This window comes from Phasianus colchicus, chromosome 2, assembly GCF_987193195.1.
Source record: "Phasianus colchicus chromosome 2, bPhaCol1.hap1.1, whole genome shotgun sequence".
Lineage (NCBI taxonomy): Eukaryota > Metazoa > Chordata > Aves > Galliformes > Phasianidae > Phasianus > Phasianus colchicus.
In genome coordinates this window covers 18,622,259-18,638,111 of record NC_143437.1, presented here as the reverse complement: position 1 = coordinate 18,638,111, position 15,853 = coordinate 18,622,259, and the positions used below count along the sequence as shown (strand labels likewise).

General features: G+C 36.2%; 1 protein-coding gene across 3 annotated transcripts in view; it reads right to left on the bottom strand.

Annotated features, from left to right (window-relative positions):
• RAB3GAP2 (RAB3 GTPase activating non-catalytic protein subunit 2) overlaps nt 1–15,853 on the bottom strand; it is a 41,008-nt gene that overhangs the window by 9,187 nt on the left and 15,968 nt on the right. For 2 of the 3 annotated variants that reach the window (XM_031595956.2, XM_031595965.2), the window contains exons 9-24: nt 15,472–15,570; nt 14,378–14,526; nt 12,866–12,945; nt 12,664–12,753; nt 11,778–11,917; nt 10,608–10,824; nt 10,188–10,331; nt 9,872–9,954; nt 9,282–9,346; nt 8,837–8,927; nt 6,613–6,740; nt 5,628–5,838; nt 4,036–4,133; nt 2,927–3,032; nt 1,723–1,883; nt 58–274 (exon numbers count right to left, since the gene is read on the bottom strand). In XM_031595956.2, coding sequence (XP_031451816.2) covers nt 58–274; nt 1,723–1,883; nt 2,927–3,032; nt 4,036–4,133; nt 5,628–5,838; nt 6,613–6,740; nt 8,837–8,927; nt 9,282–9,346; nt 9,872–9,954; nt 10,188–10,331; nt 10,608–10,824; nt 11,778–11,917; nt 12,664–12,753; nt 12,866–12,945; nt 14,378–14,526; nt 15,472–15,570 — 2,079 coding nt within the window. The remainder of the gene's footprint in view (nt 1–57; nt 275–1,722; nt 1,884–2,926; nt 3,033–4,035; nt 4,134–5,627; nt 5,839–6,612; nt 6,741–8,836; nt 8,928–9,281; nt 9,347–9,871; nt 9,955–10,187; nt 10,332–10,607; nt 10,825–11,777; nt 11,918–12,663; nt 12,754–12,865; nt 12,946–14,377; nt 14,527–15,471; nt 15,571–15,853) is intronic. The other variant, XM_031595972.2, reaches the window with a different exon arrangement.

Below are 15,853 nucleotides of genomic sequence, written 5' to 3'. Positions count from 1 at the left end.
AGGCTCAGAACTGCATTACAAAGACAATCAATCATCCTCCCAAGAGAAAAAACATACCTTTTCCACCTTCCAGCAATTTCTTTACAGAAAGCCTACCCAAAGGCTCACTCTGTAGAGATGAAACTCTCATTGTCTTCTTGCTCACTTTACTGTGCAGCAGTGTCTGAAGCATCAGACAGTCCTCTAACTGTTTCAGCAGAAGCTTCCAATATTCAGCATCAAGGGAAAGTGCTTCCCAGGATTCCGTGTCCGAACCTACAACTATTTGGGAAAACTAACACAACATATTAACTGTTTCATGTCTGTTCACTTTAAGTAACACAGGTCTCTTTAAGAAAATGCACAATACTAAAATTGAAAGCTGTATCTCATGAGATACTCTATTTTAAAAAAATATATAGCTCAAGATACATAGATTAACTATTATGGAAAGGTAAGTTAACATCCCACGCTGCTCGCAAAACACACAGATTCTTAAATAAAAGCATGAAGAAACAAAAGTACTGAAAGACCATCTTACTGTCCTATTTAAACCTGGCATTTGGTTGAAAAATGAATTAATTAAATCTTTTTGATGAGATCCTAAATCCTCCAATACAAACACAATATTTCATTCCTTCCATATGTGATTATTTCACCTACATCTCTATTTCCACCATATGAAAAAAATATTTCTGTTTTGCAGACCCAGAAGAATTGGATCATACAGTATCAGAGTTCTGTGCACTATTTTGATATTCTCATGTTAACCAGCAAATACTCTAATAGGAACACCAGGAATTTTTCCAGTAGTGTGCAGATCCCACTTTTAGCTTTTTGCACTAAAACAACAAACTGTAAAGTTTCTCAGATGCCTGGTCATTAGCAGTTTGAGGCTGTAAGCCAAAGCATGGTAGAAAAAAAAGAAATAGAAGATAAATGGTTGTATGGAAGGGAAATTTTATGACTGTTTCTTTGAATAGCAGAGAAGGTAGCAAAGGAGAGAGTATATGGATAAAGGATAATATGTTGCAACATACCAGTGTTCCTATTTGTGCAACACTGGAAATTTTAATATACAGAATTGGATTAGTTAAGATGAAGGGAGAGAATGACTACAACATTCCCCAGCAATCTAAGTACAACCTATAAAGCAACCTATTTACAAGTTTAATCACCTAAACTCCATCTAATCTTTCAAGACAAGCAGTACAGCTCGCACATTTAGTGCTATTTAAGAATGAAAATACTTCTTCTATTTTGAATGGCAATGCTGCATGCAATTTCATAGTGACAATCACAAGTCTGTGAACACAGATCCTTACTGCAAAAAAAAAAACCAACAAAAACCCTCACCCCTTAAAGGAGGCATAATAATGTAAAGGCTAAGAATATTCAGCAGTATATTAAAAATGCAACTGTGAGCTTCTTAAATTTGTCTGAAAACTGCATAGGATTTGTCAGTATTATTTGATAGCAAGAGAAAAATTGGCAGTACAGTTCCCATATAGTATGCATAGCAAACACTTCTGATATATAATTCATTTACCTCAACATAGTACTATTCAAATACAAATATTGATTTTCAGGCTTACAGGAGGGAATGCTTGCACCCATGTTAGAATAATAAGTTGTTGAACTTGTAAGTTGAATGTTGCAGGTGTTACTCTATGACAAAGACAGCAATTTGCATGAAACTGACACAGTGAATACAACAGAAGGGAGAAGTACACGATGACTGACCTTCTTCTCTGTCACACTGTCAATTATCTGTGCAGTAACTGAATGTCCAACATAAGCAGATAGTAAGGCAGCTGCATTATTTTCAGATTGAATACAAGCTGTCCGCATTTGCTGCCACCAGGGGGAAACAGACTGAGTGTCCCAAGACTCATCAATAGCAACTGTGGAGACCAGGAGAGCAAGAAAACTCACTTTGGGTCATGAGGTGTTAGAACTAACAAAAGCAGTACCCTGAAAACAGCACTTATTGATACACCATGCATTAGGAGCAATTTCCTATTAGTCTAAATTACTGTTTTTTCCTTTTCTTTCTTTCTTTTTTTTTTTTTTTTTTTTAAGATATGTAACATATTTCTTAGATTACAACTCTAATTATTAAAAAAAAGAGCAGGATGTGAATAACTCGTTCTCCAAGATTAACTCATAGAAAGCAGGCAACAGGTTAAATCAGTAGGGAGTAAATCCTGCTGCACTTACTAGACTTAAGGAATATTATAATACAATGCTTCACAACACAACTAGCTTCCATGTGATTTTATGATACCCCATGCATTCAGTGTACTCAATCTGGTTCTCTTCATGTTCAGCAAAATTAAGTAGTTCAGACAACAGCAACAGCTTATTCATGCTTCCAGTTTCAATGATGTCCTACGGTAAACTGGACATAAGGGAACCTGACACTAACATACCCACAGCAGCTCTTAATGAGCTAGGAGAATCAGTAATTGTTTATTACACAACTTATCCAAAATAATGAAAAGTTGACCTTGCAGATCACCCCTCAAACTACAGAGATGTTCAATGAACAAATGCATCTAGAACAACAACAGTGTTGGTCTCAACAAGTTAATGCAACTCAAAGGATTTCTGAGCACCCAGCAGCACAAGAGAGGGGCACATCCATACAATGCAGAAACAGGAAAAGTATCAGAACAGCCACTTTCTGATGCCAAACAGTAGCTGCATCCACTCAGAGTGAGTGAAACTGCAAGGCATGATGCGGGCCTTTAAATGTAACAGTCCTCAGACTTCAACTATACTTTTGAGGTAGTTGCTATAAAATTTGTCAGCATGCAACACTGAATCCTGTTAGATTTTTTTCGAGAGGAGGAAAGCCTCCTTAAAATAATATAGATGCAAATTACTGACAATTTGAAACTAACTGGCATTAGTTGTGCTTAAAAGTTCCAAATGCACATTTCACCTTTCATTTTGCTCAGAAGCGACAGCATAGTGTGAAGGCAACTGGTAGAGTCTGGTTTCTCAAGAATATCTTTCTCTCTGGAAAGCCATAAATTCAGAAGGAGTGACTAGAAAAAGAAACACAAAATTTAAACAACAGAACAAAGCTTTTTGATACCGCAATATACCTAATGCAAACACTTTCTTGTGCAAGTTCTGTGTACAGAAAGTTAAAAATGTACTGATTTACTCAGTACCTTACAAACTTTAAAGGAAACAATACAATTACAGGGAAGGTTTAGGTTAGATATTAGGAGGAAGTTTTTCCACACAGAGAGTGGTGTCACACTGCAACAGGCTGCCCAAGGAGGTTGTGGATGCCCCATCCCTGGAGGCATTCAAGGCCAGGCTGGATGTGGCTCTGGGCACCCTGGTCTGGTGGTTGGTGACCCTGCACATAGCAGGGGGGTTGAAACTAGATGATTATTGTGGTCCTTTTCAACCCAGGCCATTTCACAATTCTATGGATACAATCAATATCTTTCAGTAAGATACACTGGAAAATACTCTCCTGAAGGCACAAAGAGGTCACACAAGTATATGAGCAATCTTAACTTGGTAAAAATTACTACTTAATATTACACCTGAAAAATCTTAACAGAGCTTGCTAATATTTAAATATGTATTTCAGTCATCAGGAAGTATTAGAAAAGCAGTAAAAACAATGAATTACATGCAGAAGAAAGAAAGGTGACTGTCTCAACACTGCTAGTGATTCTGACAGATTTACTTTGATTTCTTTTTCTTTTTAAATTTCTTTGCTTGAAACAAGGAATTTGTAAGAAGTGTCTCTGTAACTGCAGTTAACTACTTTATTATTGCTTCTCTTAGAAAAATAAGTCTTAAGCAAAATTTTAAAAGAACATTTGTAGTCCTTCAGACATTCTCACATTTTCTACTATTTTTTTTTTTTTCCTTTGACATCTTTTAAGTTGCTTATATTTAAGCTTAGCACTTAAAAGCTGAGTATGAGGACATGGAAAAGACATCCAAAAATAAAACACTCAATTTTCAATTCAGCATTTTGTTTTTAAAAGCAGAAAGTTTTAAAGTGTGTAATAAATACCTTACCAACAAGATTTGAGGGCTAAAACCTGCTGATTCCAACGCATGACACATTTCCTCTGTAGAACTCTCTCCACATAAACACTTCCAGAAGAAAAAGCTGCCTGAAGTAAAATTCCGTCAACATGATGAATGATATCTAGAGACATCACCTCTTCCTTAGAATTATAGGAAATACTACTTGCTGATCAGGTCCCACTGACTGAATACAGAGGGCTACTAAGCACTAAGCAGGACACTCTGACACTTAGTGGAGAAGGTGGTTCATTACAAAGGACGTAAACATTCCTACCAGACTAGAGCGTACACAAATGGATTTATAATAAAACAAAGGTTATTATACTGCCTGAATTATGCATTTATTTCAATTCAAAGAGTGGCTTGAAGTGATGGACAAGTTTATATGCTAAGTAACCCCTACCTGAATGGCAGCATGATGCATCTTGTACAGAAAACCAGAGATACTTCAACCAATTAAAAAACCAAAACAAATCTAGAACAAATCAATCGGATAATTCACTTTCAGTACTACAAAAGCTATGGGTATAAACTCCTCAGCACAACATTCATATTTCAATTATTTTTGTTTTACTTAGAGCTGAATATCCTACCGATGATCTTCATTCAAAGGGGTGGGGAGAAGAAGTACTTCTATCCCAGTTCCTAAACCCAAGTAAACAGTAGAGAAAATGCAAATTCACTTAAGTAGGTTAGAAACAGTCTTACAGACAAAACCATACAGACAAAAGCCAAACTCTTCTGCTTAACTTTTCTATTCCAGTTTCCCCCAAAGTCTGACAACCAAGGCCAAAAGAAGCAGGGGACCACTACGCAAACACCACATAAAACGCCTGTGCACAGAATTCCATTCTTGCACCAGGAATCCTGGAAATTGGTGGCTCTGCCTCTGGCAGGGGTGTTAGAACTTGATGACCCTTGATGACCCTTCCAACCCAAGCCATTCTTTGATTCTATGATTCCCCAGAAAAGAAGTAATGTAGAAAGACACAGCCTTTGAGACAGTTATTCACCAAGAGTCCCTCAAGGCCAGCTCTGAACAAATTGCAAACTAAAGGTGAGTTCAGACAGTAATCCCAACCCATAAGCCAACATACAGCCCAGCCACGCTCAGGACCTGCATCACCGAAATTTCAGATCAACATTGTGAAAAACCTCCCCAGTTCCACTAAGGAGGGGTCCCTGTTCCCTAAAACTAATAGTTCTGTGCTGCTTTTGGCCAGCTCCCATCTCTGAGGTCCCCATTAACTGAACTTTTGAGACGCAGTGACTAACAAGAAAATGAAATACTTTATAAGGTACCAGCGTCCAACTAAGGCACATAAATAAATGGAGAGTGATAACACTGCTTTAGGGTAAACATATCCACATATGTAGTTAAATTGCATCAATATCCTTCTAGATAGAAAGACTTGTTCCATGCCTAAAGGTAAGAGTCTGGAGCTATTACTGTGAGAAACTTTGTTGACGTAGGCCAGCTTGTTACAGGCCACCAAGTTAAGGCTAAAATATCAATTCACAGCATCTTAGGATATAATTAGTCTTAAAGGTATTCTGACAAACAGTTCAGTAGCTCTTACCTAAAGTCACACATTCGCTGTCTTCCATATTTTTTACATTAATTGCATCCTTTTCACATTCTAAATACTCCAAGAACATTTTCACAGACAATTCATCATCCTCATCAGCAAACTGAACAGCAGTTTGGGCATTTTCTTTCTTGTACTTTTCCAGCAATGTTTGGAGCCTATGAAAATCTTTTTCTTCCAGCCGAAGCAGTTTAGCCAAGTCCTTGAAAGCAAAAACCCCAAAAATCCCATATTACAAGACTGATGCAATGTTTTACAAAAGCATGTTACAAACTTAAAAAAAAAAAAACCACAACACAACCAAACAACAACAAATTGGAGAAGTCAAAATATTTCTGACATCAAAAATGCCTTAAAAGGTTAAAATTACTGCACAATCACAAATGCAGTTATTCATATTGGCTAAAAGACCTTAGCTAACTTCATATTTAAGCTAACTCAATAGGCAATTGTATTTAGATCCTGCTAATGATATACAGGCATGTTTGCTGATGGATGACTTATCACCCTTCTGCATAATTCCTAAAAACGTACAAGCTTTATTTTAAATGATAACAAAAATAAGCCAAATTATGATGCTGACCACAGAATTCTACTGAAATACCTAGAAACTCACATGAGCAAGCGTCAGGACTTGTGATTTCTATCAGTTCTAAAATAGCTCTGCAAAACTAAAGGTAAGAATACACTATGTACTCAGCATAAAGAGCAGAAATCAGGGGATCCTGATTTTATTTTCACTTCTCTTTCAACTATCCTTGATTGCCAAAGACTGTTAGGTATATTATTTACTAAGAATTTGTACAGCAAATAGATAAAACAGAAGATACTTATAAACAAGTACTTCATTAAAAACTTTACCCTACCAAAGTAGATAACTCATTTATCTACTTATTTTCAAAAACTCTAGAAACATATTTTTATACTTAAATCATCACTCAATTCTACACGATACCTGACCTTTGAATTTACTCACATTATCTGAGGGCATAGTGTCTTCCTGTATGCTTTGGGAATTCAGCTTGCTCACTATTTCGTAGAGATGTAACAGCTTCAGCTTGTTTGCACAGAACTGCAGTAAACCTTCATCCACACACTCGAGCTCTGAAGAAAAAAAAATATCTGCATCTTAATTTGAATATATGGCCTGACACACTTTGCAACTGCACTGACCTCCTGCTTTTGGGAATTACACCAAAGGGCCTATATCTCACCATAATTTTTTGATGCAGTGCTGCATGCAATGACTATGTTTAGCTCATGGCAGAATAAAACAAGACTTATTTTTATGATAAGTATTAAAGAGAAAGATATCAGGCTCATTTTTAAAATAAAGGAGGTTGATAAAGTGGAACTGAGCAAAGAGAAAATTGCCTTTTCCTGATTTGAAGTCAAACCACAAACTACCAAAAAACGATGCTAAGTTTCAAATTCTTTTTTTTTTTTAAATCAAAACCTAAATATCGAACTGTAATCTTTTATTTGTCCTATCAATATTTTAACATAACATATCCCTTACATCAGCAGAGAGTTTGATATTCAAAGATAATAAATCATTTTAATCTCTTCAAGACACTGCCTTTTTATTTCTTTCATCTTTTTAAGTTGTGGAAATCTAAGATATCTCATTGTTTCTGAACTTTGAATGTCATTAAAGCAATCAGAATACTTGCAGCTAACATCAACACAGCATGGAATAAAAACTTATCTGTTGAAAAAGAAAACCTTTAACACAGATCCTAATAAGACATTTCCGTACAGAAGGCATCTCTGAACATGTCACCTTCATCTAGAAGAAGGTCTAAACATGATTCTCTCCCCAAGAAGCTTAAACACTATTGCCACATTGCTGTTCAAAATCCTACAAACAAGAAAAACACATAAAGCATGCCAGATTTGGACCTCTTCTTCACAGCCACAACATTTACACAGCCCAGCGTGTTTCTTGTGTTTACTAGGTAAAAGAAAACAAATGGGAGATATGATACTGCTCTTTTGAAATCAGAAGGCTAGAACATAAGCCAACTTTGTTCTTTATTGTGACTGTGAGGAAATAATGTAACGTATGACCATAAGAGATTAATGAGAAAAATACACACTGAAATAAACCACCGTAATTATAGAGTTCTGTCAACCTCTTTTCAGTATTTCTGTAAGGACTTCTTACAGAACTGCACATGTGAAACTCATTCTACTCACCACTTCAAGTGGGCAAAACAAAACAAAAAAATTCCCTCTAAGCCTTTAAACTATAAAAACGCACTGCTACATTTTCACTGAGGCAGGACAAGGAACATAACCATTCTAATTGAAAAACGATTTATTCAGAACTTCCATATAGCAGTGGTGGGGATTTCTTGACTCATCTCCACCTAACAAGATGAAATGAATCCACAGAACATAAAAACAGAAAAATGCGCAAGCTTCTGCTGCTGAGAAGTCCCAACACTAGCAAAGGAAGTGGCAGGCACATGCTTCTCCACTTTATTCCTCACCTCACCCTCAATACCCCTCTGTGCTTCCCAAAGGGGGTTACCTCAAGCACAAGGAAGGCTCTCTCCACATGGAAAGATCCAATGTATCATTTCAAAGAGAAAAACTTCACAGACTTTCAGCAACTTTTTTTTTTTGTGGTGGTGGGTTTTGTTTCGATTGTTTTAAATGAAAAGTGACAATTCCTGGGACGCTGGAGAGATCTCCAGCAAAACATGGAATAAAACATCAGTGAAGTTTACCAAGAGAAGATACTAGGTATCTGGCCAGAGCTCTTCAGTGATAAGGATTTTGTGCCACCAGTACATTAAAACATACAGATCCAAATACCATATCTTTACTGTCTTCCTAGTAAAGAGAGAAAAGCTAAAACTTTCTATGCAAATTCTGTGAAGCCTTCTTTCTGAAGGAAATGTTTTTTCTGGATGCAAGCACTCAGCCCAGCCACTTCATTTTTATTTTTAAATATAATCACAAGTTGTTAGGTACATGGCAAGTATAGCAAAGCATACTTGTTAGCAAGCTATCTGCTGTCTGTGCAGAAAAAAAATGAATGTGTAGAAGCAACATTCTGTGATACCTAGCACCCAGCCTAAGCAGATTTAATTTGGCTTCTTTGTGGAACAGAGCAGTTCTAGAATTGTCCTACAGCACTGCAGATATGGTGGAAATGCCTCATTGTATTTGCAAAATAAATATCCACCTACCCTGTTTTTCTAAATTATCCATTAACGTCTGAGTGATGTTAGTGAGAGATGAAAGTGGCACACGTTCACTTGTCAATATACTTTCCAGAGCCTGTTAAGCAGAAAAGAATTAAACATTTTCTTCACTTTACTGTTAAGACATAAGGTAAGCCAACAACAGTACAACTTGGACAATGATTTACAGGTTTTTTTTGGTCTTCATATGTACTTGTGGCATAGTTTGATCTTATAACAAGGTCTGCTAGTCTGCTCTGCCTTCATTATTTCAGCTTTTACTGTGGAAGATACCTTCAGGAAGTCACAAGTCAAAGTAATGGCTCCATGATTTGCTTCAAGTAACTCTAGGAACAACTGAGGAATTTTAAAATGTTTAAGAAAGATTTATCAAAACTAATAACAACTTTTTTTTTTTTAATGTTGAAGAACATCGGCATTAAATATTCACCTGTTTCTTTGTAGCAGGGTATTTAATATCAAGTATTAATTCCTTTGCTTCAGCTTCAATCAAGTCTGTGAACAAGGAAAATTACTGTATTAATTCCTATTTTTCAGGTGGATTATGAAAAAAGCAAGTCAACTTGCACTGCAGCTGCAATGCACATTGGCTTATCCTATAGAATTTAAGATACTATTAAGAAGCTGCCAAAAATAAGCTTGGTGAAAATGAAGCAGCTGAGTGGCATCTCTTATTCCAAATCTTTCATAAGAAAAAAATATTTTTTTAAAGGAAGGAGGATACATAGATTGAAACACTGATCTCCATTACATAGCAAAAACGTGTCGCAAAAGGCTCATGTTAAAAGCAAGCACTCAGAGTAGAGCTTAATCAAGATTTAAAGGGCAGATAACACTCATACTGGATCCTTGTATGAGATAAATGTATTTCAGTAGTTTATAAAAAAATACAAGCCATTTCAGGATCATAATTTACAGCACACACAGTTATCAAAACATCTGTTTCTACACTTACAGGACAACAAACAGAAGAACCACCTCATAACATACAGATTGAAGAAATTATTTAAGAGGACCTACCTAGATCTGAGGTTTTAGCTTTGAGCAAAGCATTTAACTTCTTCACTAGATGCATATCTTTTGCTCGCTCACTCTTTTTATCACTGAAGAGAAATAATTTCATTTGTATGTGTTAATAAAATGGAAGTCTTCTACTTGAATTATATGTAAGCTACTTAAAGGTAACACCACATTAACTACGTTAATGCATACAAACCAATAAGGCTATTACCAGAGAATCACTCAGTCTGAGAAGGAACACAAAAGTGGCCCTCTATAAATAGTTTCTGAAAACAGTAACTGAAATTTAGTTACACAGAGCAAATACAGCCCTTACCTCAATGCAAAATGAAAAGGTACATGGACAGTTTTTACACTTCCAGAAACTGGATCAACAAGACATATCTGGTAAGTCTGGGGCTGCCATCCCTGACTGGTAACGTTGTTTAAACCCATTATTTTATAACCAGGATACAACAGTCTAAAAACAATTAAAAAAACATGGCATTTATAGGAAAGAATAAAATCAGCATCACATTTTAAAATTCGTTGTTCAATTAAGGAAAAGCTTAACATCTGCTAAATCAAGAAACTATATAGTGATAAAGCATGACAAAATCCCATTCTATATAGTAAGATATGTTCAGTATAAACACTGCAGGTAACACAAAAAGAGCCTGCCAGTGCTTTCTATTTCTGCCACTGGTATATCCATGTGCTCCAAAAACACAGAAAGCCACATGCTAACATTTCTTACCTACAATGCTTCCCCACATTGAAGGCCCCAACGCGAGGCCCTTGCTGTGTGCTCCAGACTTCCAGAATTCCTCTCCTTGGAGCATAGATCACAAGGAACTGAGCCACTCTGCTTGGACACTGTGCATTTCCAAATGGAGAATAATCGATCTTCTCAGTCTCCCTCTCATGAAGGTCCTCTACAGTCTGTATCCAACCAACTTCTGCATCACGGTATCCTTTGTAAGAAAAGACAGATTCTTTAGTGCACAGAAATTTAGATGTGATTAAGATTTAAACTGTGTGCCTCTGGCCAGTAGCCAGACTCCTGTTGATAACTGGGCTATACATTTAGAACTCATCAGGATTCCTCTCTGCTTCAGTGCTTTCAGAAGGAACAAGTTCTTCTAAGAGAAGCCATAAGAAAATGAAACCCATCAGGTCTGTACTTCCAACATTACAGTGATGGAAATGCTTCTCAGAAGATCTGCAGTAAGTTCCCGTATTTCTTAAATTTCAAAACAACAAAAAAGAAGATTTGGGGAAGAAAACATATAGTGTATTAAGTAGAATGTAAGTTCTCATTCAGATGTTTTAATTATTAAAATGAAATTTTTAGTAAACCAATAAAAATGTCCATTTACTCTGAGTAATGCAAGCACTTTCTCCTACTACAAACTTCACTAGTGTTTAAGTAGAGATGCTCCTCATTAAATTGTGTAATTGGTTTAGCAAGTATGAATGAGGATTTCAAACCACAAATAAAATTTGAACGTATAAAACGAGTCTATAACAAAATATATTATACTAAGAAGGTTGCAAAGTATTCACAACTCTATCAATGAGAAAACACAACATTTAACTCACTGGGTGTTATTTGCTTAAGAATCCAAAAAACTATTTCACATTTCAACAGCCTCACTCAAACCCACAGTAGAGAAAGGCTGGTAAATATATGTCTGATAACCAAAAAAAACCTTGAGACTCTGGCACTGCAACCTAGGTAATACAAAGCTCTCAATAATTATGAGAAATACATCCAAGAACATTAGAAAGCACCATATCCTATCTACAAATTTCAAACATGAAGAGCAAGTTAGATTATTGAAAAACTCTTGGAATAGCAAGTCAGAAAATAAGAAGCCACATTATACTGAAACATTATTTGCTATATTGACATGCAGTATCATACCTTTCCACATGCGAATTGCAAGTCCTCTTGTAACATCCAGTAAAATAACTCTTCCAAAGTCATCTGTCACTGCTGCCAAAGTATTACATGGAGAAAGACATATTTTTTCACCATGGCGACGGGAATCTGGAATTCCAAACCTAGAAATCGATCAGAAAAATCACTAGATACGTTTTTCTTTCTTCAGAAATATTACACAGTAATAGATAAGCCTTTTATTAAGGTATCAAAAAGATTTGGGTAAAATTCACAAATAATGATCAAGTTTTTGTGCTGTTGGTGAGAGAAGCAGCTTGAAGGTCTGTTAATAACCCACTGAAAACCAGAATTAAGGAATTAAAATAAGCAACTGCCTTGGGAAGCACTGTCAGACAAGGATCTCAGAACAGTGGGTTACTTTACAAGCCCTCTTAATTCCAAGTAGTCCTGAACATACTTCAAGGAAAAAAAACACACAAGAAAATTAACCAAATTTAGTCTCTTATCATCTGTCATGAAAACATTACATTACAACCTGTTTTTCCCATTCTCCTCACTCATTATCCTACAAGGAATCAGTGTACCTCACGGAAGGTACACAGTTTCTTTGAAGTATTTCAGTGATAAATTTCAGGTGATATTAACATATTTACACTGACACTGAACTATGCAAGCTGTTCTTTCATATCAACAATGAGTATACCTACTTCTAGTTGAAAAAGATGAGTAATTTGTACAGAATGACAAACTGAAATGGAACAAAGCCTAAAACAAGTGATCTACAAACTACTATCACTGTTTAACATTGGGAAAAACACACAGGCTCATCAGTTATACCTTTCAAAACCATTTAAATAATTAAGAACACAAGAGCTTTACAACAATTGAGACAGCATATTAAACTTGCCTCACTGCCAATGGGGTTGCAGGTTCAACTTTTGGCTTCTGTTTTTGGACAGGTTCTTCCTCATGTTTGCTCTTCCAACCAAGCCAGCCACTTGCAATACAAAAAGGCATTAGGAGAATTATACTAACAGCATTGAAAAAAATCTCAAATTATTATGTAGCTACTAAAACAGATCACTTAATATAATCTTTTATTTTGTTACCTGGCAGCATGAAATAATGCTGAAGTCAGTTTACTTGCAACTGCTAAGGCAACATGAGACAACAGCGGCTGTGAACTACCCTGAAAGAAAGGAAAGTGTTTAGGTAGTGAAGAAATAGCCATGACCTACCCTGGAATGAAGGACTAGTGTTTAGAATGCCAGGAAATAGTTCTCACACTGAACTCAACTGCAGAATAGTTTTTCAGGCCTCTTATGGACTTTCAGCTCAGAAAGCATAGCTTTAACACTCTGAAAAATTTTAATTCACTGCCCCCAGCAAAGCCATTCTGACATCTCTTTACCATTTCAAAAATCCTCCTGCAAGTCACTGGTAGCTCAGTATGTTTGTCTGCAACAGAAGTTAAAGAAACTCTGTGTATGACTTACTGTTGAAGAGACTGTAAGGCTTACACTGAGTTTGCAACAGAAGCTGCTCATTCACTCCTGTATAGCCCCGCCCATGACCATGGTAGGGTCAATATGTTCACTAATCAACAGATAAATCAAGTTCTTAGAATTGTCAAGGTAAGAATGGATAAGAAATGAGTACTGAAATGCTTGAGTGGAGATTCTGGCCTTTAGATAAGAGCAGGTGCACGTGTCTTTTCAGAGAATTAAGGTAAAGAATTAAGATTACCTGAGGCATGACGAACTAGGACAATGTGTTATGGAAGGAACCAAAAGAGACGATGAGCACATTGTTATCCCCCCTCTTTGCTATGTAGTCATCCTTGAAAAAGTGTATAAATACCCTGTGTGTATGTTGGGTCTGTGGACACTTACTAGAAGTGACCCGACCCTGCTGCTGTAGCAGAGTCTGATTTAATAAAGCTCCTTGAACAACTGAGTTCGAGTCTCACTACAATCCTGTCTCTAACACTTACTATATAGAGTTAATTGGTGTATGGCTTTGATTTCCTTGCTAACACAAATCTTAGCAGTTTTGTCATAATCAAATTGCAGAAGCAAGTACATAATCAGAATTCCAATTCTAGCATTTTCAATCAGTTTCTGACCCCAGTAAGGCTAGCAGTCTGAATATACAAGACATACACAGGTACACTGGCATTCTTTTCCTCCAATACAAGGTGAAAAAAAAAAATCACAAAAATCCCAACCAGGAAGCATAAACGTATCATAGGTATAATTAAGCAAGAATTGTAGTTCTCTCCCACATGTAGTGGTTCTGTTTGTGCATAACCAAAGACTGAAGGCCTCCAAGAATGGTTAAGATACTTGTGAACACAACCACAATTTAATTATTAATAAATAAAACCTCAGGATACCTAACTGGCAATAAATTAACAAATGACTGTGACATTTGTTTTGAGCTAAGGAATTAATTTTTTCAGTGACAGAAACTGCTAGACATTACTCTCCAAAGCATTCAATTTTCTGAAGGTCAAGAAAAGGGTGAAACATCAGCATAAAATGAATATAAGAATACCGACACAGAGATGAGAAGGATTAATCATTCAAGCAATTTCAACAAGTCAGCCATGAGGTACGTACCTCCAGGGCAAAAAAGAAACCAGTGAAGGGATTGGATCCAACAGTAACATACTGAGACATAGCAGGTGGGCTGTTTTTTATAGCTGCATTATATCCACCTATATTGGATGCAGTCTTCATTTGATCAAAAGGAGATAGTGTCATAATGCCTACCAAAAACAAAAAAAAGTGAGAGTTTTATACTTTCAGAACAAAAGTACATGATTGATCTAAGTCTAAATACATTCCTGCCATGCTTTCTTAACTGATCAGACAACATTTGGAAAGGAGTAGCACTAACCACGCTAATTCCAAAGAATTGAGCAGAAATCAAATGTATTTTAGTTAATTAAAAAAACATAATTTGCTCTTCTAAGCAAAACAACTTAGTCTCCTAGTTTCCACTAAAAAAAACTGAGCAAAACTTGTTTCAGTGATGAAAAATGAGAACAATCTGACATGATGAGAGAAGTGAAGCTTCCACGTACTCCCCGAACATTAACGACTACAGAACTAGAAGAGGCACATGCTGAAGAACAGTATCAGCACTGTAGAGGCTAGCAGCAAAAATACATGGTTAATAAAATCCACTTCACTTTCCTACTGAGCACCCTTCCAACTTTGTTTGTAAGAAAAGATGGAAGAGTAATGAAGTTTACTATCTCCCAGGTTTACGCAAATTCCTACGGAGTGTAAGACTCTGAGAGTACAGAAGTATGCTGGTCTCTTTTGGAAAGGTACAATTCCAAGTTTTAGTTCCTTGATATGCTGGAGCATACCTTTATCAGTCTTAATTTGCCTGCCAGATGGTGCTTTAAACTGTCAAAAACAGAACGGCATCTATCTAGTCCTTTGTTGTTTCTTACCAAATGAGAGGACAAAACAGCTAAAGCTGCCTCCCCTTCTCTCTCCTCTAATTGATAGGAGAATGCTCAAAACAACTAGAAGTACAATACATTTCTGGTGATAGTTAACCAGATTATTCACTACTTCAGTCTTCTCCCACTTATTTCTACCTAAACAGAACCACTAGTAAGTGCTCTCACCCCAAGTTTAACACTAAAACGTTCAATTTCATTCAAGCCAAATATATGAAAGTACACAGAAATGCTTACCAACACTAGCATGGTCAACAATTGTATCCACGTCCTGCAAACCCCACTTCTTATAAGCTAGAGGTGGTGGCTGAACATTCTCATTGCCAGATGCTGCAGCTGACAAAAGTTGATAAGTACACACAAAAAAACCTCTTCTTAGTCAAAACAATAGAATAACTTGGAAGAAATTGATGGGATCTGAGAATAACCTAATTTTAAATTAACATACATTTGAATAGCTGCTGTGGTAAAATGGCATTTTGAAATACTTTCCTTGATGAAATTAAAATACTATTAACTGAATAGAATTTCACAATATCCATCACAACTGTATTTACTATTTACAGAGTTTACAAATTATGTATGGTTTACTATTCTATACAAATTACAGAAGGCTACT